Source organism: Pinus tabuliformis, chromosome 1_2, assembly GCF_031772625.1.
Source record: "Pinus tabuliformis cultivar Carrire ecotype Pingquan chromosome 1_2, CPIR1, whole genome shotgun sequence".
In the NCBI taxonomy this organism is placed as follows: domain Eukaryota; kingdom Viridiplantae; phylum Streptophyta; class Pinopsida; order Pinales; family Pinaceae; genus Pinus; species Pinus tabuliformis.
Genome location: NC_142298.1, coordinates 562,930,335 through 562,953,651, shown reverse-complemented (window position 1 = coordinate 562,953,651; position 23,317 = coordinate 562,930,335). Strand labels below are relative to the sequence as shown.

Genomic DNA, 23,317 nt, shown 5'->3' with positions numbered 1-23,317 from the left:
AGAACTCAATTGGAAGAAATCAAGAATACAACAACACAAGACCTCAAGAGAGAAGTCCAACATAAGCAACCAGAACTCGACACAACAGTTGCAAAGATTAGCAGGATCACACAACAGATGCAGGAAGCAGAAATTGAAAGGAAGGAATCTGATCAAAGATACATATCCGTTGTTGACCAAAAGCAACATGAATTATAAACATCTTTAGTAGAAATAAGCAGGCTCAGGATTGAAAATAAGAAGCAGAAGGAACAGATACAGGTTCTCAACAAAGAAGTAGAGAAGACCACTCTTCTCAAGCTATGGGTTGAGGAGGCAGAAAAAAGAAGGAAGATCTTGAAAAGATGGTTTCAAGAAGATCTTTCTCAAAAGCAAGAAGAACTTGATGCAACCTGTGATGAGATCAACAAACTCAAGGGATTGCAAAAAGAACACATACAAGATAAGACAGATGAAGAAGCAAAAAAGAAGGCAATTAAAGATGGTAAAGCTCCAATTGATGAAGGTACAAGCTCCACATCTTTGCAGGATGATTCTAAGAAGGAATTTGATCAAAGTGAAAAGCAAAAGAAGAATGTTGTAACTCCAAAGAAAAAGACCAAAGCAATCAGGAACAAAGGACTAGAACAAACTACAACACCACCTCCAAAGAATAATGAAAAATCTTCCAGGGACGTTCGTTTATTTAATGGTTATTGTTTTTCATGCGCTAACTATGGACATATGTCCAAGAATTGTAAAGTTATTGACAAGTACAACTATCAAGGACCATCACATCTGAATGAACCATTCAGGTACACACATTTGTTTAATGGTTATTGCTTTTTATGTGCTAACTATGTACATATGGCTAGGGATTGTGAAGTTTTTGACATGTACAATAATTATCTACAAAACCCTAGAGGCAAGTTTGCGGGATCACGAGACAGGTCCACGATGATTTTGTTAGAAGAGAATACGTGTAGATGGGCCAAACATTGAATGTTTAAAATGCCATAACTATGGCCATAGTGCTTGCGGTTGCAGATATCGGATGGAATCACCTATGGACAACATTGAACGCTTCAAGTGTCATAACTATGGGCAAATAGCTCGAGATTGCAGGAATAAGAAGGTCTGGAAAAGGAAACAGGTACAGGAAGTCAAAGCATATAACAAGGTTTCAGCAGTTATACTTTCAGGATTTGTAAAAGAAAATTAGGTCATTAGGAATTAGCAGTTGCTTCAGATAATGACTCAAGTCAAGATGGCCTGTTAGGTGTCTCACTATTTTGAACAATCTGGCTTGTTAACTCCTTAATGTTTGTAGAGGAGTCTATACAGTAGTATATGGCACAAGTCTATGATTGACAGGAAGGTAGTTTGAACAAGATGGAAGTTTCATTACAGGTTTAGGGGGAGCAAAACAGTTGAAGGATTACAGGTTACCAGGAACAAGGAAAGATTAGTCTGCAAAGGATATGCACGGGTTGAAGGAATCGATTCTGAAGAAACATTTGCTCTCGTTGCTAGAATGGAATCTATCAGGATGTTTCTCACTTATGCTTGCTCGAGAAAAATCAAGGTCTACCAAATGGATGTTAAGTTAGCTTTTCTAAATGGTGAATTGGAGGAAAAAGTTTACATTGAACAACCTGAAGGTTTTCTACTCTCTGACAAAGAAGACTATGTCTGCAGATTAAAGAAGGCTCTATATGGTCTCAAGCAAGCTCCTGGGGCCTGGTATGCTCATCTTTACGGATATCTACATCAACAGGGATTCAAGAAAGGAAGTGTTGACAACAATCTTTATGTGAAAGTGGATCGAGATAACCTAACAATTATCGAAGTATATGTGGATGATATAATCTTTGGAAGCAGTGATAACAAATTAAGTAAAGACTTTGACACAAAAATGTAAAGTGAGTTTGAAATGTCTATGATTGGCGCACTGACATACTTTTTAGGGATTTAGATTTCTCAGCAGGATAAAGGAATATTCATATATCAAACCAAGTACATCAAAGAAATTCTCAAGAAATTCCATATGGAATATTGCAAGCCAAGCCTTACCCCCATGGTAACATGTTGCAAGTTAAGCTTAGAAAATTCATCAAAGTATGTGGACCAAAGGTTGTATAGATCCATGATTGGTAGTCTCTTATATGTGACAGCCTCTCGACCTTATGTGATGTAGGCAGTTGGACAAGTAGCAAGATTCCAAGCAGCACCAAAAGAATCTCATATTATTGCTCGTCAAAAGAATTCTTCGGTATCTTAAGGGCACAACGAAATATGGTCTATGGTATCCCAAAGGAAATGATCTGGTCATCCAAGCTTATACAGATGCAGATTGGGCAGAAAGTGTTGATGATCATAAGAGTACCAGTGGAGCATCATTCTATCTAGGTGGTTGTCTTGTTTCATGGTTAAGTAAAAAGCAGTCTTCAATCTTGTTATCAACAGCAGAAGTAGAATATATCACGGCAATAGCTTGTTGTACTCAAGTTCTTTGGATGAAGAAAAATTTGCAAGATCTTCAAGTCAAGTTCGATGAGCCTATTCCCATCTTTTATGATAACACCAACGCCATCATTATCTCCAAGAATCATGTGATGCATTCCAAAATGAATCACATTCCAATTAAATATCATTTCGTTAGAGAGCAAGTCACTGAAAAGAATATCAAGCTTGAATATGTTGGTACAAAGGAACAAATTGCTCACATATTTACCAAACCATTACCTTGTGAAGCATTTGAGTATCTTTGCCAAAAGCTTGGGATTCTCCCAATTTTTCATTAGACTCTTTCTCTTATCTACTCGAGTAGAAAAGGGAAGTGGAAGTGTGTACAGGTCCGCAGGATGGCTGTTTGTAAGAGGGAGTTACTCTTTTCCATTGATGACAAATGGGAAGAGAAGGCAGTAGGAAGAGGTGTCATGATCGCAGGGGGAGTACTTGTGTTGCCATAAATGCCAAAAGGGGAGATTGTTGATCAGTGGTTGTCATTGATGTCAACCCAAGCAGCACCAGGGGTCACCCCAATCTTGCATGGGAATTTTGACTTGACAACTTACTCTATTCTGAGTCAAGGATCTTCTAGATGGATTCTACTCGTCAAGATGTTTCTGTTGATTTATGGCATGCCAAGTAATTCTTCACAGTTTGAGAGATATTCATGTTTAAAGTTAGTAACCCCAGTTAGTAATTCCTAGAGTAATTCCTCCTTTTGCTATGAAAACAGTGGCACATATGCTAGACTAATTCTTCCTTTTGCTATGAAACAGTGGCACATCTAGATAGCCCTAGGTAACCCTTGCTATGGTGCTATGGCATGTGGCCTAGCACATAGCAACTCTTGTAGTAAATGTCCTCAAAACAGTTACACAAACATCATCATCGCATCAGTATGGGACTACAAGAACTCAACTTAATGTAAGCACCCAATCTGCATATGAAACTAGCCGTACGTAGATCTGATCTAAGTCTGAGGGAAAACTTTTTCAACACATAGCCTCACCTTATGACTGTGGCTCTCATTCCTTGCAAGTAGTCTTTAACCCATACCTGGAACAACCTCTATCACTGTGTTGTCACCTACAACAATCTGACCATGATTCTTTCACGCTTCTTGTTGTGCTGGGGTTTCCTTTAGTTGCGGCTAAGGTCCCTTTGGCTACGGCTAAGGTCTCTCCTTTGTTTCCGCTAGGGTTCCCTTCACTGCGACTAGGGTCTCTCCTTCTCTGGTTGCAGATTAGTGACCCTAACGATCCCTTCCTTGCCGCTGATTAGTGAATTCCATTGTTCTGCTACTTAGGCTCCTTTAGATCTCAGTTAGGTCTCCTCTATTGACTGCGGCAAGATCCTTAGATGACTGTGGATAGAGCATCTCATATCTCTCTTTCCACCATGTCTTGTAAGAAGACAAACCGAAACCAATGGAGAGAGATCATGAGATCAGTGTGTAAAATGACTTGAAGAATCCTCTATTTATATGCAATGATGGGGTTGAGCTGGGGGTAGTTTACTTGCTAGCCAACCTTGACAAATTGTAAAATAATATAAATAAATTCATATATCCATAAATACATGTCAGAATCGGATGATCTTTAGATCAATCCTACACCTCTCAAAGACAAGAATCCAAGAAAAATATCAACTGCCATAAATAAGATGACCCACATGGAATTTGGCCCTACTTGCCAATTTTAACACCTCCTCATATCCAACTTATTAAGAATCTTTCCTTCTTTTGCGATCAATTCTTTTGGTCTCCCTTCCCTAGTCTTCTTATGTTAGACTTCCTACATTTAGGCCTCCAGGAGTTGTTTCCCCTCCATGATATGGTCAAATTCTTTCTTATTCCAATCCCTAAATTTTTATTTGGGTTCTTTCAGCTTCAACTGGAATGTATGCATCATGTTTCTTCCCTTGAGCTCAATTTATTTTCACCATTCATCTATCTTCTTCACAAAATTTGGTCTTGGAGCCAAAAACTTTCAAACCTAAAGGGGGTGATTTTTAGAGCTTCTTTTATAGGTCAATTTCCAACCTCACTGGCCAATGATCAGAACCCAAGCACAAGAGTTTATAAGCCTATTGTGTATAAATGAGAAGAAATCTATGGGAGCACTTGTAGTGGATAGGTCTTATGCTTGGAGTTTTTCTAACATGACTTGTCAAGGGATAAGAAAAATATGTAGTTTTGGGTTTTGTTTTATTTCTATTAGATACTCATTTCTTCGGAACAAAGAATAATTTATGAAAAGGACAAATAATATAGAGAATTCTAGGATCTACTTTTCCCAATGAGATCTACACTTAACAAAGGAATTGTTTGGCTTCAAATTTTTGGAGATTCTTACACTATAAAATCAATGCAAGATCTAGCTTTAGGTTCACAGTGCTAGTTTATCCCTATTGGTTAAGCATTTAAAGGAGATCTCAAGGAAATTCTAGAAACATCTTTCAAAAACATCTAAAAAAGCTTAATATTTAAGTTAACACCTTTATTGACAATTATTTATAGTTAAATGGAAAATTATATCATTGAGATGAATGAAGTGGGGATTTTAACATCCTCCAAGTTCACAAAAGTTTTTGAATTTTAAATTTTTCTTTGAGTGAGTTTTAATGTAATTTTGTGAAAAGCTTTTATTTGCTTACTTGATAGGTATTTTGATAAAATTAAATGTAATGTAAGTCCTTTGGACATGCCAATTAGTCTCCTCTTGGTTCAAGAATGCTTTTGAGTTTTAAATTTTGTTGTAAGTAGATTTCAATGTAGTTTTTTTTTTGAGTTTTAAATTTTGTTGTAAGTGGGTCTCCTCTTGGTTCAGGAATGTTTTTGAGTTTTAAATTTTGTTATAAGTAGATTTCAATGTAGTTTTTTTTGAGTTTTAAATTTTGTTGTAAGTGGGTTTCAATGTAAATTTTTTTATAAACTTTTATTTGATTATTCAATTAGCATTTTGATGAAATGTAATGTAAATCCTTTACACATCTGTGATATGCATATCATAAACTATGTAATATATATTTCTGATTCTCCTTGATTGAAAATATATATTTTCTTGGGAAACAATTAGTTAAAATATCTGGTTCGTCCATTGCTAAACACCTACTTAACTAACAAACCGCCATACAAATTGAACACAAATTATCAAATCAATTTATCTAAATCAACATACTTACACTACGGACATTTTTAGAAACATTCTACAAGTAACTTTCGTGGAGGCTTACAGGCAACATTTTTTTATAGTAGATGTATACTTTTTTTAGCAAGCTCCATTGGAATAGATAGAGTTTTGAATTTAAATCATAAATTTCATATATGATAAAACTGTTTATTTCCCCATCTTTAATTTTTGAAATATGGTCCTTTGATTTTAATTTTCTTAATATAATTAAAGGAGAATTATTTAATTTTTTGTGGAAATGGGCGCCTTATTCAGATAACGTTTCTCCGTTTCATTGCTTGTACGGTAAGAAACACTTGTTAACAAATTGAATCGCGTATTCGCCTACACGATTAGCAGCCTTTTAAACAATTTTCCTTTTAAACAATTTTTGCTGAAAATTTTGATGAATTTTGTGTCTGAAACAAGCATCAAGAAAACAAATCTATCGTGTCTCCGTTATACGGACGAGATTATATCAATTTCAATGAAATTAACGCATATTCATTGCCTGACAAATTTAAATTTCAGAAACTTTGGAACCCCGACAAAATCAAGAAGATTCAGCTGGATGTAACTGTAAATAGAGTATAGGCATCAACTGACTTTGATGACACGAACACCAGATGGCTTTCCAAGTTTGGTGGAACTGCTGCTGCTTTCACATTGTTTCCCCTGCCTTTTAGCAAATGCAGCCAAAAATTTGGTATTGGCGTGATTTCCATTGCTGGCGCTGTTGCTACTGCTGCTGCTGCAGGTGTGATCCGAAGGAAATCGGTGCTTTAAACACGTCTTCACCCCGCAAGCTTTGCAAGTATTTGAATTCACAAACGTTAGGGTTTCTTTGCATCGTTTAACAGGGCAACAGGGCGGCTTCTTGATCTTCGTTTCGGGATTACAGTTGCCCGATTCGGCGTGTTTGCGCAGGGTGAGTGATGGATCCTCGTTGAATACTTGGAGTACAGAAGCGGAACAAGCAGGACAGATGTGAACCACGCGGTCACGCATATTGGCGTTAGGGCACTCGTGATCTCTGTATGACCGGTGCTCCGCGCAAAAGAATTTGTCACAGCCGTCGCAGCTGAAAGGCAAGAAATCGAGCTGATTGCAGGATTCTTGGCTGCAGTGCTTGCCAAGATCAGGAAACAAAGGCGTTCCCCCCATATTTCTATTATTCCCTTACCCTCTGTATCGCGGATTTCCTTTTTTCTTCGAATAAATCTCTGGACAGGATGAGCGGATCGAATTGAGAACAAGGCATGGAATAAAGGGCAGGCGCCCAATTTATAAACGCCACGGAAACTTGGAGGTGAAGTAACGTGTGCCGACGCAATACGCGGACGCAAATTGCTTTCCTATTTCATTTGTATTTCTGGACATTACCAGAAGCTTCGTAAGGAGGTATGGGTTGCTCAATCATCTGGTGTTTGGAACTCGTCCACCTAACAAACTCCCATTGTAATTTTCGCTTTTTTTGGGAAGTATTTTCGTAATCCAACTTCGTCCACCTAACAAACTCCCATATTTTTTTTTAAAGTAGTCTTTTCTGTAATATCTTCCGGGGAAGTAGTTTTGTAATCTGATTTTTTTGGATTTTTTATTTTATTTTTTATTGTTAAAATTGATTTTTTTCCTTTCTTTCTTTCAATATTTTCTGGGAAAGTAGGGTTGTAATTTAATTTTTTTTAGTTTTTTTATCTTTTTGAATTGTTAAAGCTGATTTTTTTGTGTTTTTAAATTATATGAAGAGCGCTTTGTTTTGTAAGGAGAGTTGTTTTTTTTTTTTTAAATATATATTAATAACCAACACAGATTCATCTTAATTCAGGGACTATCGAGTAAAGAGAGGTATCAAATTTTTCAAGGTGCAAACCTCTTTTGGTTTATAAGGAGAGATTCATCTTAATTTCGGAACTATCGAGTGAGGAGAAGTATCAAAATTTTTTAAGGTTTTCAAATCTTTCAAGGTGCAAACCTCTTTTGGTTTATAAGGAGAGATTCATCTTAATTCCAGAACTATCGAGTAAGGAGAGGTATCAATTTTTTCAAGGTTTTCAAATCTTTCAAGATGCAAACCTCTTTTGGTTTGTAAGGAGAGTATTTGGGTTTATAAGGAGAGATTCATGTTTTTTTTTTTTTGTGTTTTTAAATTATATAAAGCGCATTTTGGTTTGTAACGAGAGTGTTTAGGGCTTTTTTTTTTTTTTTTTCTCTTTTTAAATATATATAACCAACATAGATTCATCTTATTTCCGGAACTATCAAGTAAGGAGAGGTATCAAATTTTTCAAGGTTTTCAAATCTTTCAAGGTGCAAACCTTTTTTGGTTTATAAGGAGAGGTTCATCTTAATCCCAGAACTATCGAGTAAGGAGAGGTATCAATTTTTTCAAGGTTTTCAAGTCTTTCAAGGTGCAAACCTCTTTTGGTTTGTAAGTAGAGTATTTTGGTTTATAAGGAGAGATTCATCTTAATTCCCGAACTATCAAGTAAGGAGAGATATCAATCTTTTCAAGGTTTTCAAATCTTTCAAGGTGCAAACTTTTTATTTGAGTATAAGTAACCAACACATATTCATCTTAATTCGGAAACTATATCAAATCTTTCAAGGTGCAAATTTCTTTTCTCAGTGCAAAATTTGAGGGAATGTCCTATTTAATCTCTTTCGATGCTTGATATATATATAAAAGTGGGAAAATCTATCATAACTCAATGGTAAAATAAACAGTGGGACAACCATCATATATATTCATAAAAAAACATATATTTGTTGATTAATTTTATGTACACTTTAATCTTAACCAAACTCATTTTCTAATGTAGAAATAATTATCATTAAGAACAATATGCATTGACTCTTTTTCCCAAATTAAAAAATATGTGTAAATATCCTAATCAATTATCCAGATTTTTAATATAATTGATTTTTATTAATCTAACTTTCATAATTCTTAATTCTATAAAATAAATAAAATCTATGTTTATAAATATACCTAATTTATTTAAATTAAAAACTTCACTATAAAATGCATAAAAAACAAGTATAAATCATACAGGTCAATATAAGAAAATAAGTTACTTTTCATTGTCACAGTCAACAAAAACTAAATAAAAGACACCCTTCAATGAGCATTTTAATTTCAAATAATTGTATAAAAAAATTTGGATTGAAAAGCACATGAACTAATCAAAGTTATTCACCTTTTGGGATATTATGACACATGAGTTTAACAAAAAATTTAACAATATTCAAACTTTATCTTTGTTTTAAATATCATTCATGTTTTACATAATTAATTAATTAATATTCATTGATTAATTTATGTACACTTTAATCTTCAACAAACTCATTTTCTAATGTAGAAATAATTACCATGTAGAACAATATGCATTGACTTTTTTTTCATTTATAAACATCTTAATCAACTAACCTTTTTTTAAATAATTACTTATTAAACAATTTAACTTTTATAAATCTTAATTCAATAAAATAAAGCCTATATTTATAAATATGTTTAATTATTTAATTTAAAATTTTACTATAAAATGCATAAAAAACCACTGATGGTGGTGGTTAACATCCACTGAGACCAAATTGGTCTATCGGACCTATAATTTTCTTAGTTTCTAATTGTTTGGCTCCTCGTCTTTCTTGGCGAGATTGGTGCTATAGCTTTCTTTTTTTTCTCTACGGTCTTCCAACTTTCTTTATCTTGCATCTCCTTCATCTCTTCTGGTTCTTGGGACATTGGTGTCTTAGCTTCACGATCTACTGTGTTCGTCCTTTTGAAGATAGTCGGAGAAGAAGTTTGGTTTAGGAGATCTACTTTGTTGTTAAATGAAGATTTATTTTGTGCGGTATTCGAGTCCTCATAATTGTTGATGCTTGAGGGGTTGTCGAATTCACTCTTTTGTTGTTGCGCTGGGCTTTCCCCCTGTTTGTCTTGAGAGTTGTTTTTTTCTTGCCCGAATTCTTATGATTCAGAGTTTTCTCGAGAGTATTCCTCTTTGATGACAGTGTAGTGTTCTTTTTGTACTCCTTCCCACCATGTAGATCTATGGTGATTTTTTCTAGCAGAATTTTTCTGGGAGGCTTTTCGGCAATTTTTGGCTAGGTGGCCTGTCTCAAAGCAGGATCGACATCTAAAGATGACACTTTCATAATCGAGTTTCTGGTTCCACACATAGTCTTTACTTGTTAGGTGTATTTCAGCTAGGAATCTGGCACTGAAGTCCATTTCCACACAGATGCGTGCATAGGTGGTTCTGGCATATTCCTCTGTTTCTGGGCACCTGTAGTAAAATTTTCCAATTGCATTTCCAATGGCTTTTAGCGAAGAGAAATTCCAGAGATGCAAGGGTAGGTTTGGCAATCTCACCCAAACTGGTGCTGAGGTTATGACTGTTGTTGAGGGATCAAATGATGGGTTCCATGGCCTCATGAATAGGCCTGATTTTTCCCAAAACCAAGGGCCGGAATCTAGAATACATTGTCTGCTTTCAGGGTTTTCAAAATCTACTATAAAGAAACCCCTAGCACAGGGGTAGATATTAATTGCATCAGGAATTAGAGGCTTCCATACCTCCGAGATCCAACTGTGTAGAGCTGTCAGCCGCGGCCAAAAACCATTGAATCGACAGATTAGGGCACTTTCAGAGAACTTCAAAGCCTCATCGAGTGAGGCCTGGACCACCTGGATAGTGGGAGCTGGGGCTTCACTAAAAATATGCGCTGGAGCTTGCCCCCAGAGGTGGACGAAACTGAGCCAGCAGCTATTTTCGCGAAGCTGGGAGCCATCTGGAGAATTCTCTCCTGCTGAGTATAAAAGATTGCCGAAGAGAAGGCCACAGGATATTGCCAAAGAGAAGTGAAAAGCCACAGATCTATGAAGAAGAGGTGCAGATCTATAAACCGAAGAAGGCCCAATCAATGAGAAGAGTGAAGAGCTGCAGATCTAGGTTCTTCACATGCATATCTAACCAAATCTACAGTGATCTGACATATACATGTATATTTTTCCAATAACACAGCAGCAAGAGCCGCAGGTCAAGAGCTGCAGATCTGCTCATGCAAAGACGGAAGAAACAATGAAAAAAAACACCTCCAATAGCTAATAGCTCACAGATGTGGGTTCTTCACATGCATATCTAACCAAATCTATGGTGATCTCACATATACATGCAGATCTGTCCAATAACTAAATTGTACACAGCAGCAAGAGTCGTATATCTGCTCATGCAGAGACGGAAGAAACCGCAGATCTGGAGCCCAGCCGAATATGAATTTTTGTCTCCTGAATTGCTTAGTTGTTACTCACATCATTTCTTTTCAATCATAGAAACAAAATTTCAGTTCTTATTCGCATCGTTTCTTTTCAATCATAGAAATAAAATTTTAAAGAATCTCAATTAATCTCTTACTTTTTTAAGGTCCAATAGACCATATTGGTTGGCTTTAGTGGACGTTAATTATCATCATCATATGAGTATATAACTTAATAAAAATACATTTTATTTGAAAATTTGAAAATTGAAGTTAAATTAAGTTATTTTTTAATAATTAGATTATTATTTTTTTGTTTACATAAATTATTATATTTTATCTTCTAAAAGTAATGTGCATTATTTTTTATTATTTTATTATTTTTTTTAATAACATTAAAAAAATAAAAAATAAATAAATGTATAGTTTATTCAATATAGGTTTATATGGTTACCGGGAAGCAGGTGGCATTCAAAGTCATTAATGGGAAGCCGCACAATGCAGGCAGCTGGCCTGGCAGATGGCTGGCGGACGGCCCTCAAGACATGCGCCTCGGGCTGGCAAATTGGTTTAAGGGCAGGCGAAATTAATTCGGCACAGTCTGGAATGATGGTCTTGCAGTCAAGCATTAATGCGCGCCTGGTTCATGTGCAAACAGGTCAGTTCATTTGTATGGATCCGTTCATTGCTCATGCCTTAGTTACTGGTTCTATTTATCGTGGAGCAGAACTTCTCCCGCACTCCTGCCTGGTCTATCGAATTTGGAAGCTCGCCTGGGCTTGGAAACTCATTGGGCTCCTCTGCGCTCAAACTTTAATCTGCTTGCTTTGCCTCAATCCCTCTCTCAGTCCATCTATACTCCTGAGCATGCCTCGCCGCCGAGGTATCCCGCGCAGAGGCAGCAACACCGGAAACAGAGGCCGCCCCTCTCGTCCTGCTCCACAGAATGTCATCCCCATAGCCTCAGCCTCCCCTTCTTCTCCGCCCCTGGGTCAAGCTGGGTCTCTCCCGCATAATTCCTTCCAGACCTCCAGGTTTACTTTTCACAGCAGGCTCAACAGGCCCGTATTGACAGCAAGCATCACCATTATTCTCGCGGAGGAGGAGAATAATCATGTCAGCTCGGCTCCAACCACTTCCTCCCACTCTCAGGAAGACAGTGTTCTGCAAGGGGATATGGCAGGGGTGGTATTCCATGCGGACAATATGCAGGAGGACACCCCTGTTTCTGAAGTGCCTCAGCAGCCCGTCGATCCGACTCAGAGCGAAATTTTGGCCTGTGGGCCGTCTCAGCGTGCAGGTTGCATTCTTAATCTGGTGACCACTCCTGAAGGTGGCGCAGAAGGACATGATGACAATGGCTTCGTCACCTGGGTAGCCTCTTCCAGCCAGGTGGAGAGGGACACGCCTGACTCGCCGCAGCATGCAGACTAAAGCTGACTCTTCACTGACGGGTGGCCTTCTTGCCTATGTGCTGTGCAATTTTGATTTCGTGTCTTTGTTTCTGAGTTTATGTGTCTATGTCTGGTTCATGATCTTGTTACAGGGTGTGGCAACAGCCAATATGTGCTCTGTTTTTTGTTATAACTATGACTATGCTGGGTACTTTTGTGCTTTTTTGGTCAATGGGGGGCATGACAGTATGAGTCCTGGTAAAATCTTTCAGTGTGTCAGGGCCCAAATACAAAATTTTGAAGTCTGTACTGTGAATTTGGCAGAACGCCTGAACTGTAATATCTCTGAGTTTCTGGTTGAGGAATGGCCTCGGCCTCCTCTGAGGTCTTGACCTCACTGTACATATCTTTTTTCCTTTTTTAATAGAATTAGTATTTACGAAGAAAAAAATATAGGTTTATATGGTTGTATTTATTGTTTTTATTCAAACAGGCAGTGATTTTAGCTGTATTTGTTGTTTTTATTCAAACAAGTAGTGATTTTATTAAATTTGAGCCTGGTCACAACAAATATATGAGGAATTTAATACATTGTCATTTTTCTATGGGATTTTCCATTCATAGGAGACATATCCTAGTGCTTTTGTAGGTACTACAGCAACTGAGTCTTTCTACATGTTTATAAGAGAATGCAAAAGGTTTATATGGTTGTTTTTATTAATAATTATTTGGACTAATTTTTCTTATCCTTCTTATTTGGTATATTTTAATTTATATTTCTAATTTGAAAAAAAAAATGTTTAACATGAAATTTTATTTTTATTAATATTAATAAATCATAATTAGAATATTCATATACATGAGAGTATACACATGGTTTCATTAATACAAATGGACTTGATCACTTGAGAGGTGTTACAACAAAAGAAAATTTAATGGTCCAACTTTGATGCAACATATATAGAAAATTTGAAGTTATTTAAAGAGAATGTGACTCTACCTTTTAAATATGTTGTCTAGCCACTAAACATATTAAATGCTTATCTATAATTCCAGTATAAACAAGCATAAATAAGATGAAAATAATAGATAATCAATAAGGATATGTGATGGGCATACTTGGATGATGTGTCACGAGAAGAGGGAATTTTGTATTTATCTATAAATCATTACATTTATTTCAAATATGGGATAAGTTTGGGAGATTAATAATTACCATAAATTTGATGGCTTTCACATGTAAATTTGATAGCTCTCACATATAAAGGGAGAGGGATAAGATAGTCAAAAGAAAACCCATTTATTCTTTCTCAGTCAGAAGAAAAAGGCTTCATGATTTAGCAAACAAACCTGCAAATAAAACATTTCTCAGTTAGCAAGATAGTCTTCCAAGGCTTTCTCTCTAGACACTTTGCATGAAGAAGCCTGAGTTTCTTAACACATATTTTGAGCCTCTCTAAGGAAGTCAACATTCTCCACCATTTACACCCTGAAATGGACCCCATCATAGTAGCATCAAGCTACACCTGTGAATTCCCCTCCACTAGTTGTTGTTTATGGGAACCCTGTAATGCTTCCTTAAATCCTTTAAAGGGTTACAAACACCTACCAACAACTTGCAAACTTACCAAATTGGTTGTGTCAAGCTGCAGCCAAAAGCACAAGCCACTGCATTCAACAATTTGACAGTGACTTCTCTCCTGTACACCTTACATCCAGGGGTAGAGTTTATCCTCTTTCCAATGATACGTTGAGTGACCGTTAGTTTAGTAAACTTTATTAAATTTAGATATGTATACATCTTGAAAAATAGGATATAATGTAGGGGTTAATACAGTCAATTTTCCTCTCAAGTCAACATGGTTTGATGACTTCTATTACATACTTGGCTTGAGATTTTGATGCCTTTGTGTGATATGGATATGGAATTACAAGAAACAATTGAGTTAAAAAATTGGATTTGATGAATATCCATTTGTGTCATGTTATGAGATGACTTGGTGAATGGGTATGCAGGAAATTGACCTAACTCGAATGTTCATTTGTAGAAAACCAACCCAGTTGTGGCTGAGATATTTTCCCTCATGTCCAAAGATGAAGCTCGCCATGAAGGGTATGTGATCTTACTTTGTAGGTGTGGTTTATCAGATCAAAGTCGTAGCTGTTTGCTACAAAAATAGCTCCCCTTTCACAGCTCCCTACATCTATTGGCACTATTGTTTACTAGATTGGATATATTTCCATTTGAAACTTACATTGGATAAAGTATTTATCTGGAATATATTTTTTTGCCACTGTAATTGCATTTTATGCTATAATCTGTCTATTGACTTTCTCAACTCAATCTTTGACACATTGGGTTACAGGTTTCTGAACAAGGGTTTATCAGATTTCAATCTTGCACTGGACCTCGGTTTCCTAGCTAAAGCATGCAACTATACTTTCTTCAAGCCTAAGTTCATATTCTATGCCACTTACTTATATGAGAAGATCAGTTACTAGAGATATATTACCATCTATAGACACCTACGAGAAAACCTCGAGGATCAAGTGTATCATATATTCAAGTACTTTGAGAACTAATGCCGGGATGAGAATAAGCACAATGAATTTTTCTCAGCTTTATTGAAAGAACAACCACAAATTTTGAATGACTGGAAGGCTAAGCTTTGGTCAAGGTTTTTTTGTCTCTTGATGAGTTAATATTGAATTATATCTAATATATCCTAAAGATCTAGACAATATGATATCTGTTATTTTCATTCAATATTTATTGGATGCTTTATTGTTTCTAATTCCGTTTGAATGATTTCTTCTAGGTACACTTGCTTTCCTTTTGCAGGTATATGTGATGATGTACCTGAATGATTTCTAGAGGACAACATTTTATGAAGGCATTGGATTGAACACAAAAGAGTTCGATATGCATGTTATCACTGAGGTGGGTTACAAGATTCATATAGATTGCAATAGTTAGAAGCCATTTTGTGTCTAAAATTGAGTTGTAGTGATTTTTTGTGTGTGATGGATTTTAGCAATGTATTTTTTTGACTGATGCAGACAAACCGAGATACAACAAGGATTTTTCCCACTGCCTTGGATGTTGAGAATCCAAAATTCAAAAAAAAACTTGACATGATGGTAGACATCAACCAACAGATAATAGAAATTAGAGAAATCCAAGCTCCTGGCTTTGTGAAGAATCTCCAAAGAATTACTCTTATAGTTGCTTTCGTGTCAGAATCAATAGCAGCTTACTTGATGCCACCCGTGGATTCTGATTCTTTGGATTACGTTGATTTTGAGCCACAGGTTGTGTACTAGATGCATTTCATACATGAAAAATTGCACGGTTGCACTATATCGTTGAGAATGGAGCTCTGTGACTCTATGCATTTCTTTGTAGTTGTTTGAATTTTCAAATGTCCTACCCTTTTCTAGAAAATAATTCATATTTTGTCAGAAAATTGTCTTTACATATACACATGTTATATGCAATGTTGCAGTTCTGTGATATAAAGTTATCAACAATAGAAAGTGTTTATGTCTTGTTAGTAAACAAAATATTTAAACTCAATAGTTGTTTTTATGCCATGATTTGTACAAACATTAATCTCTCATAGCTTGACAGAAGTGGTAGAGAAAAGATTAATCTCTCCTACCTTGACGGAAGTGGTGGTAAAGATAAACACATACAAGAACTTTGTGGTGGAATATTATCAAAACTAATAGAGGGATATGCAAGAGTGTACATTAAGAACACTGACAAACTCGGCCACTGAAGCCTGTAATGTTGTTTGTAGGAAGAGAAAATTATGTTTGTTTTTTCCAAACATGTAAGTTAGTATATTATAGTTTAATGAATATGTTTTCCTATTATCATATATGGTTTCATACTTTAACAAAAAATTCGCCAAGATTTCACAATGTTTTATTATTCAATGAAATATTTGCCAAGACCTTACAAGATTTTATAATTCAGTGAAATATTTGCCATGATTTTACAATATAATATAATATGGTGAGAGATTCGCCAAAAAAATTATATATACATATTATATTATTGATAAAATCGCCTTCCATTTTCCTATGTATCATGAGGATTCGCCCATTTATTATACATATAAATTTAGGGGGTTCTTAAAATTTTCCCTGATCTTTGGTAGTCAACAAAATTTTGTTAAAACTAGCTAAGGAAATTGTTGAACTAGCACAGAGAAAAACCTTGTTCAGGACTGTGTGTAAGGTTCAAGGGAAGTGTTGTCAAATGATAATAGACAGTGGTAGTATAGATAATTTGGTCTCCACAGAAGTGGTGGAGAAGTTGAAATTGAAAACAAAGAAACATCCAACACCTTACAAGGTGTCATGGCTTCAAAAGGGATATCAGTTGGTAGTGAATGAGAAATGTGAAGTGGAGTTGCAGTTGGGTAAATACCGAGACAAAATTATGTGCGATGTGATGCCTATGGATGTGTGTCATATATTTTTGGGTAGACCTTGGTAGTGTGACAGAGGAGCTATGCATGATGGAAAGAAGAACACATACAGATTTAGCAAAGATGGTGTCAATCATACATTGCTGCCAATGGAAGAAGAGGATGCATCAAAGAAACCTGATCCAAAGACCCTTTTGCTGAGTGGAAAGGAGTACTTGCAGCAGATGGGAGCAGATGAGGTAAGTTTTGCATTGGTTTGCAAACCCAAGGTAATAATTACTTGCACTAAAGTTTCTGATTTATCAATCGAAATTCAAGAGATGTTGGATAGTTATTGTGATATCATTGTAGATTATTTGCATGATGAGTTACCACCCATTAGAAAAATCAGTCATCACATAGATTTGATTCCAGGAGCAAACCTACCTAATAAAGTAGCTTACAATATGACTCCCACAGAGAATGAAGAAATCAAGAAACAGGTTCAGGAACTGTTAGGAAAGGGACTGATTAGAGAGAGTTTAAGTCCTTGTGCAGTGCCACTGGTGTTGAGCCCAAAGAAAGATGGAGGCTGGAGAATGTGCACTGATTCAAGAGAAATCAATAAGATAACAATCAGGTACAAATTTCCTTTACCTAGAATTGAAGATTTGATGGATTGCTTGAGTGGAGCTAGATATTTTACAAAGCTAGATTTAAAAAGTGGTTATCACCAAATCAGAATTAGAGAGGGAGATGAGTGGAAAACTGCTTTTAAGACTAATGAAGGACTGTATGAATGGATGGTAATGCCATTTGGATTGTTGAATGCCCCTAGTACATTTATGAGACTTATGAATGAAGTCCTTAAGTAATTTATTGGAAAATTTGTAATAATATATCTCGATGATATATTAGTTTACAGCAGATCTAAGGAGAAACATATGAGACATCTGAATTATGTCTTACAGAGACTACAAAAAGAAAAGTTACTAATAAATTTAAAGAAATGTTCATTCATGAAGGAGGATTTGGTGTATTTGGGCTTTGTCGTTTCTGCTGAGGGGTTAAAGATGGATCCAGAGAAGATCAAGGTTACCATGGAGTGGCCTTCACCAAAAGGTGTCTTTGAGATAAGAAGTTTTCACGGTCTTGTTAGTTTTTACAGGAAATTCATAAGGAATTTTAGTAAGATCAATGCTTCAATTATTGATACAATAAAGAAGGACAGACAACCATTTAAATGGACTGCTGAAGCAGAAAATAACTTCCAGCTGTTGAAGAGAAAGATTACTGAGAAACCTATTTTGATTTTGCCTGATTTTAATAAACCTTTTCAAGTGAAGTGTGATGCCAATGGAGAGGCCATTGGAGTTGTTTTGAGTCAGGAGGACAGGCTTGTAGCTTACTTTAGTGAAAAGTTGAATGAGTCAAAGAAGAAATATTCTTCTTATGACAAGGAGTTTTATGCAGTGGTGCAATCTTTGAAAAAGTGGAGACATTACTTGATGTCCAAGGAGTTTATATTGTATTCATATAACCATGCATTATAATACATCATGCAACAGCCAAAGCTTAACCAGAAGCATGAAAAATGGGTAGAATACCTTCAAATTTTTAATTTTGTGTTAAAACATATAACTCGTCAATCAAACAAAGAAGCAAATGCCTTAAGTAGAAAAAATATTTTAGTTCAAGAAAGTCAAATTCAAGTGTTGGGCTTTGATTTCCTTAAAGAGTTATATGAGAAAGATCTAGATTTTAAAGAGGCATTTGAAGCTTGTAGAAATCTTGTTTTGTTAGACAGAAGCAAGTGGCTGGATTATTTCCTGCAAGAGGGACTATTGTATAAAAGAAGTCAGTTGTGCATCCAAATTGTTCTATGAGAGAAAATTTTATTAAGGAGAAACGTAGTGGTGGATTGGGAGGACATTTTGGTGCAGACAAAACTTATGAGCAGTTGAACAGGTTTTATTTTTGGTCAAAGTTGAGAGCTGAAGTGGAAAAGTATGTAAAAAATTGTAAAGTCTGTCAGTATGCAAAGGGAAGGAGCCAAAACACAAGTTTGTATGTTCCATTACCTATTACAGATAGACCTTGGGATATGGTAAGTATGGACTTTGTTTTGGTTTACCAAAAACTCAAAGGGGACATGATTCAATTTATGTAGTAATTGACAGATTTTCAAAAATGGCACATTTTATTCCATGTTATAAAACCAATGACGCTACTCATGTTTCTAACTTGTTTTTTAAAGAAATTTTAAGGTTGCATGGGTTACCTAACAACATTGTTTTAGACCGAGACACCAGATTTGTTGGACATTTCTAGAGGACATTATGGAAGAAGCTTGGAACTAAATTGAGTTTCAGTTCTGCTTATCATCCTCAGACTGATGGACAGACTGAAGTTGTAAACAGAAGCTTGGGTAATCTTCTGAGAAGTCTTGCAGGTGAACATCCAAAACAGTGGGATCAAGTATTGGCACAGGCAGAATATGCTTATAATGATTCTCCTAATAGGAGTACAGGGCAGAGTCCATTCCGTATAGTTTATGGACTGCACCCAAGAGGAGTGTCTGAATTGAGAGACTTGGGAAAAGTTGAAATGAGAAGTGCTAAAGTAGAAGATTTTGCTACAGAAGTTCAAGCAATACATGAACAAGTAAAACAACAATTACAGGACAGCAACATAAAATACAAGAGCAGAGCAGATTTGAAGAAGAGAGAAGTTAATTTTGAAGTTGGAGATTTAGTTTTGGCACACCTGAGGAAGGAAAGATTTCCAAAAAGGGAGTATAACAAGCTAAAGTTTAAGAAAATTGGACCATGCAGAGTCTTGAGGAAATTTTCTGCAAATGCATATGAAATTGAATTACCCCCTAATATTGCAATATCTCCAATTTTCAATGTTATTGACTTATACAGGTATGAAAAGGGACAGGCAGATGACACAGCAAATGAAAAGGAATAACAAGAGATTGATTGGGTAAAACAGTTACCTACAACAAAGGAATTGAAGCCAGAGAGGATTTTGGACAAGAAATTGTTGAAGAAGACATGAGGATAGGAGTATTTTCAGTATTTCGTCAAATGGAAGGATCAACCAATTGTTGAAGCTACTTGGATGACAGATGCCATGCTATAGAAGTTAGGCAGTTCTGTAGAAGAGCTCATGGACAGGAGCCCATGAAGAGTTTTGTCCTCAAGAATCTGAGGCAGGAGCATGAGGCTTGAAGACAAAAGGCTTCGAATTTATTCCAAAAATACAAAAAAAGTTTACAAGCAAAGGAGTGGGATCCTTTAGCTGTCAATTTACAAAGTTTTCTAGAGAGGATTTGAGCTAGGATTTAGGGATTGAGTAATTTTGTAATTAATTCAAGTTGTTTAGATTCAATTGAGATTCTCAAGGGGAATATCAACCAGATTAGATATTATCTAAGATTAGGCAGATTTGATCCATTGATTAAGGATCTGATTGTTAGAATGAAATGGTATTTATGTAAGTTCTGAATGATTGTAAAGGGATTTTGACTGATTTGGTTTGACTTGGCCGTATAAGATTAAGCTGCAGAAATTGTATCTCTGTGTATATGTGTATGATTGGTCAATACCGGAGGCACTGTATTCCTTCGAAATATCTTTGAATTCTGTTGATTTACAGTTTGGCTTTTGAATTAGAGTATGTAAATCTGTATTGTATCGCACAATCTTGTGTTTGCCGTGTTTTGAAATAATTTGGTTATGTTAAAAAAAAACATCAAAGAATATGGTTTGAGACAAGTTAAATGTAGCGGAGGTGTTAAGTTTGGTAGAACAAAGAAAAGAAAACCTGACAAAATCGTGTTAACCCAAAGGAGTCTAGAACCGTCCAATCTACAGATTCAATAGATCTAACGATCGTCGCGCGCTAATAAGCTCATGTGTTAGGTAAGGAAGAAAAGCGGTTTTATCAGTGAAGCTGTTTATCTGGTAAAGGAAAGGTAGTAAGCTGTCTTTTGAAATTCCAAGCAATTCCATTGATCAACCAACACGTAGCACTTGATGGAGAGAGAAAATCACTTTATCAGGTGGGTAAACATCACGCAAGATCCCATCCGATATCGTTGTTAACCATTGGATCAAGTGTGCTTTGATCAACGGTGGAGGATCGTTGAATAGTATATGGATCAGGTGAACCAACAACCGTCAGATTGAAAGGTAAGATCAACGATGGAGAATTAACGCGATAATGTTTGGGGAAAAGCAGACGCGATAAGGAATTAACCAAAAGTTTGAATTCCTTTTGATTCCACAGTAATTGAAAGGTTGTCATATTGTGGCTAAATTAAGCAGTTCTACTAATTTTAGCAAGATAGTCAAGTTTGGAGGTAGATGACTGAAACTCCAAAGGAAATCCAAGAAGAAGTTCCACCTGAACTTGCAGAAATCGTTTCTAGATTTGAACGATTGTTTATTACACCTACACCTAGGCCACCAAAATGTCATTCTAGTAGTAATGAATTTAGGGGAGAGTACAAGTGTTCTCAGTTGAAGGTTAAGGTGGTCATGTACCACACCTAAATCATAATTGTGAGCAAATTTAGATTAGATTTACGACATCATTGGACATACAAGAGGTTTTCCATGGGGATTACTATTAAAAACTTAAATGGATCTTAGGGATCTCGTAAAGCACCGAATTTTTGGATCTTTGAGCTGACATCTCTGTTTAATTATCCTTTTCCGAAGGCCAATTCCTACTTTTGGATTCTGAATTATTAATCTTTTTACATTTGGGATCTCGATATTGGTAACAAACCACAATTTAAAGCATGAATAGTATCCAGAACCAACCATGATGAGCTTCTCTGGTGTCATGATTATACACAATTCCTCCTCATTAAGGTCCTTCAACACTCAAGGATTCAACTTCTTAGTGGTGCTCACTATGTACATGGTGATAATAGTATTTTATGCAAGGATTTATTTCATTATTGTTTCTCATTACAGAGTTTTGTTGCCACTTAATAAAAGAAGTCCTCCCCACTATTGAGCATGGGCCAGATACATAGCCCACATTAGGTGAACTCCGTAATCAAATCATTGTATCTTTGATCTCATGATTACTTATGTTTTCCACTTATTTTCGCATGGTTTTAATTTACCTGGTTAACATGCTTTGTTATATGTAATTCTAAGTGCATCCTTGACGTTAAAAGATTTGGATCCTTTTGTGATATATATTTTTGTTCTAATATAATATTTGCTTTAATTTCCTGCATGAACATGAGACTGCAGCTATTGAGACATGATGATTAAACTCTTCAGTGAGTTGTTCAAGTCGATACCAGATATGAGAACGATGATATTTTTATGATCTACAGAGAGAAGAACTAATTGAGAACACTGAGCCGGCTATCCCCCCCTCTCTGAGCTCCCAGGGTGAGGAATTAAGATGGATGCCTCCTGGGGTTGAGGTATTTTTGGAAAACAAGGTCGTAGATGTTGCTCCCCTATCTGTCACCTATAGGGTCGAAGATGTTAGCTCCTCTATCTTGGTCTATGTAGAGTATACCCTATTTGGCGTCATACCCACAAGTTGGGCTTGTTGGGATTACCACTCCTCGTTTGGCCAACGAGTTGAGAGTACTTGGAGGTGTACAATCCAAGTTGATTATGATACAGGTGTTCTACCACATGACTCTTGAGGGTCATTGTTGGAAATATCAGTGGGCAATAGGATGGGTTGAGATGTGCCCTCCTATATCCCCTATTGCTCGATATGGGGTAGAATATGTTTTTCTCTCCATGAGATTTTAGGTTGAGATGTGCTCCTTGATGTTAATATCTCTGATGTTTCCTAGGTGGTAGCATTTGGCTCTTCATTGGTAGTCATTTCGGGTTGAGACTGAGCTCCCCAATGTAGTTTCAGGTTGAGATGTGCTCCCTGATATTGTTTCATATTGAGATGTGCTCTCCAACGTGATAGAGGGTGGTAGCTTAGGCTCCCCTCCAGTGTCAAATTCGTCTTCTTTTAGATTTGATAATGTTCGACATATGAGCAGAGACAATCAAGAGATAAGCAGAGATGAGCAATGTCTACATTTGATGACATGATACTTGAGAAAGGATATGATTTGATGACAGGATTCTTGCGATGAATACATGATGCAGTTGGAATTTCTCCCTAGCTGAGAGGGAGTATTAATTATAAGCTCAATGATAAATTCCAACCATGGGACGAGATTCCTCTTTTTGAGAGGAGCAATTTTGACTATTGAAGCGCTCAATTTGGACAAGGGAAAGTGTATTTTTTAATGAAGCCGCACATGTGCATATTTGATTAGGTCAACCCAAAAGATAAATTGGACACCCATGGATGGCTATAAATAAATTCAAGTAACCCTCATTTGGACGTCATCATGAAGAATTATTCTATTCTTCTTTTTTTGGTTTGTCTTGCACAAGTCTGAGATAGTTCATGGAAGTTTTCTTGCACGAGTGCGAGATTGCAGGGTTTGAATCTCGCACGTGTCCTAGGGTTTTGGTTTTTGACCGTAGGCATGAGACAAGCAGTTTTCAGTCACAACCGCAGGCACGAA

At 36.2% G+C, this 23,317-nt stretch overlaps 1 protein-coding gene across 1 annotated transcript; it reads right to left on the bottom strand.

Annotated features, from left to right (window-relative positions):
- Window positions 1–6,022: 6,022 nt before the first annotated feature.
- Window positions 6,023–6,934, bottom strand: LOC149206847 (zinc finger AN1 domain-containing stress-associated protein 12-like). Its single transcript, XM_089393806.1, has one exon. It carries the CDS (start codon window positions 6,822–6,824, stop codon window positions 6,258–6,260), a length of 567 nt encoding a protein of 188 aa, XP_089249932.1. The 5' UTR covers window positions 6,825–6,934; the 3' UTR covers window positions 6,023–6,257.
- Between the last annotated feature and the right edge of the window lie 16,383 nt (window positions 6,935–23,317).

What these genes read in the sequence shown, in the direction of transcription:
- LOC149206847 (XM_089393806.1), bottom strand. Translation starts at nt 6,824, where the DNA reads ATGGGGGGAACGCCTTTGTTTCCTGATCTTGGCAAGCACTGCAGCCAA.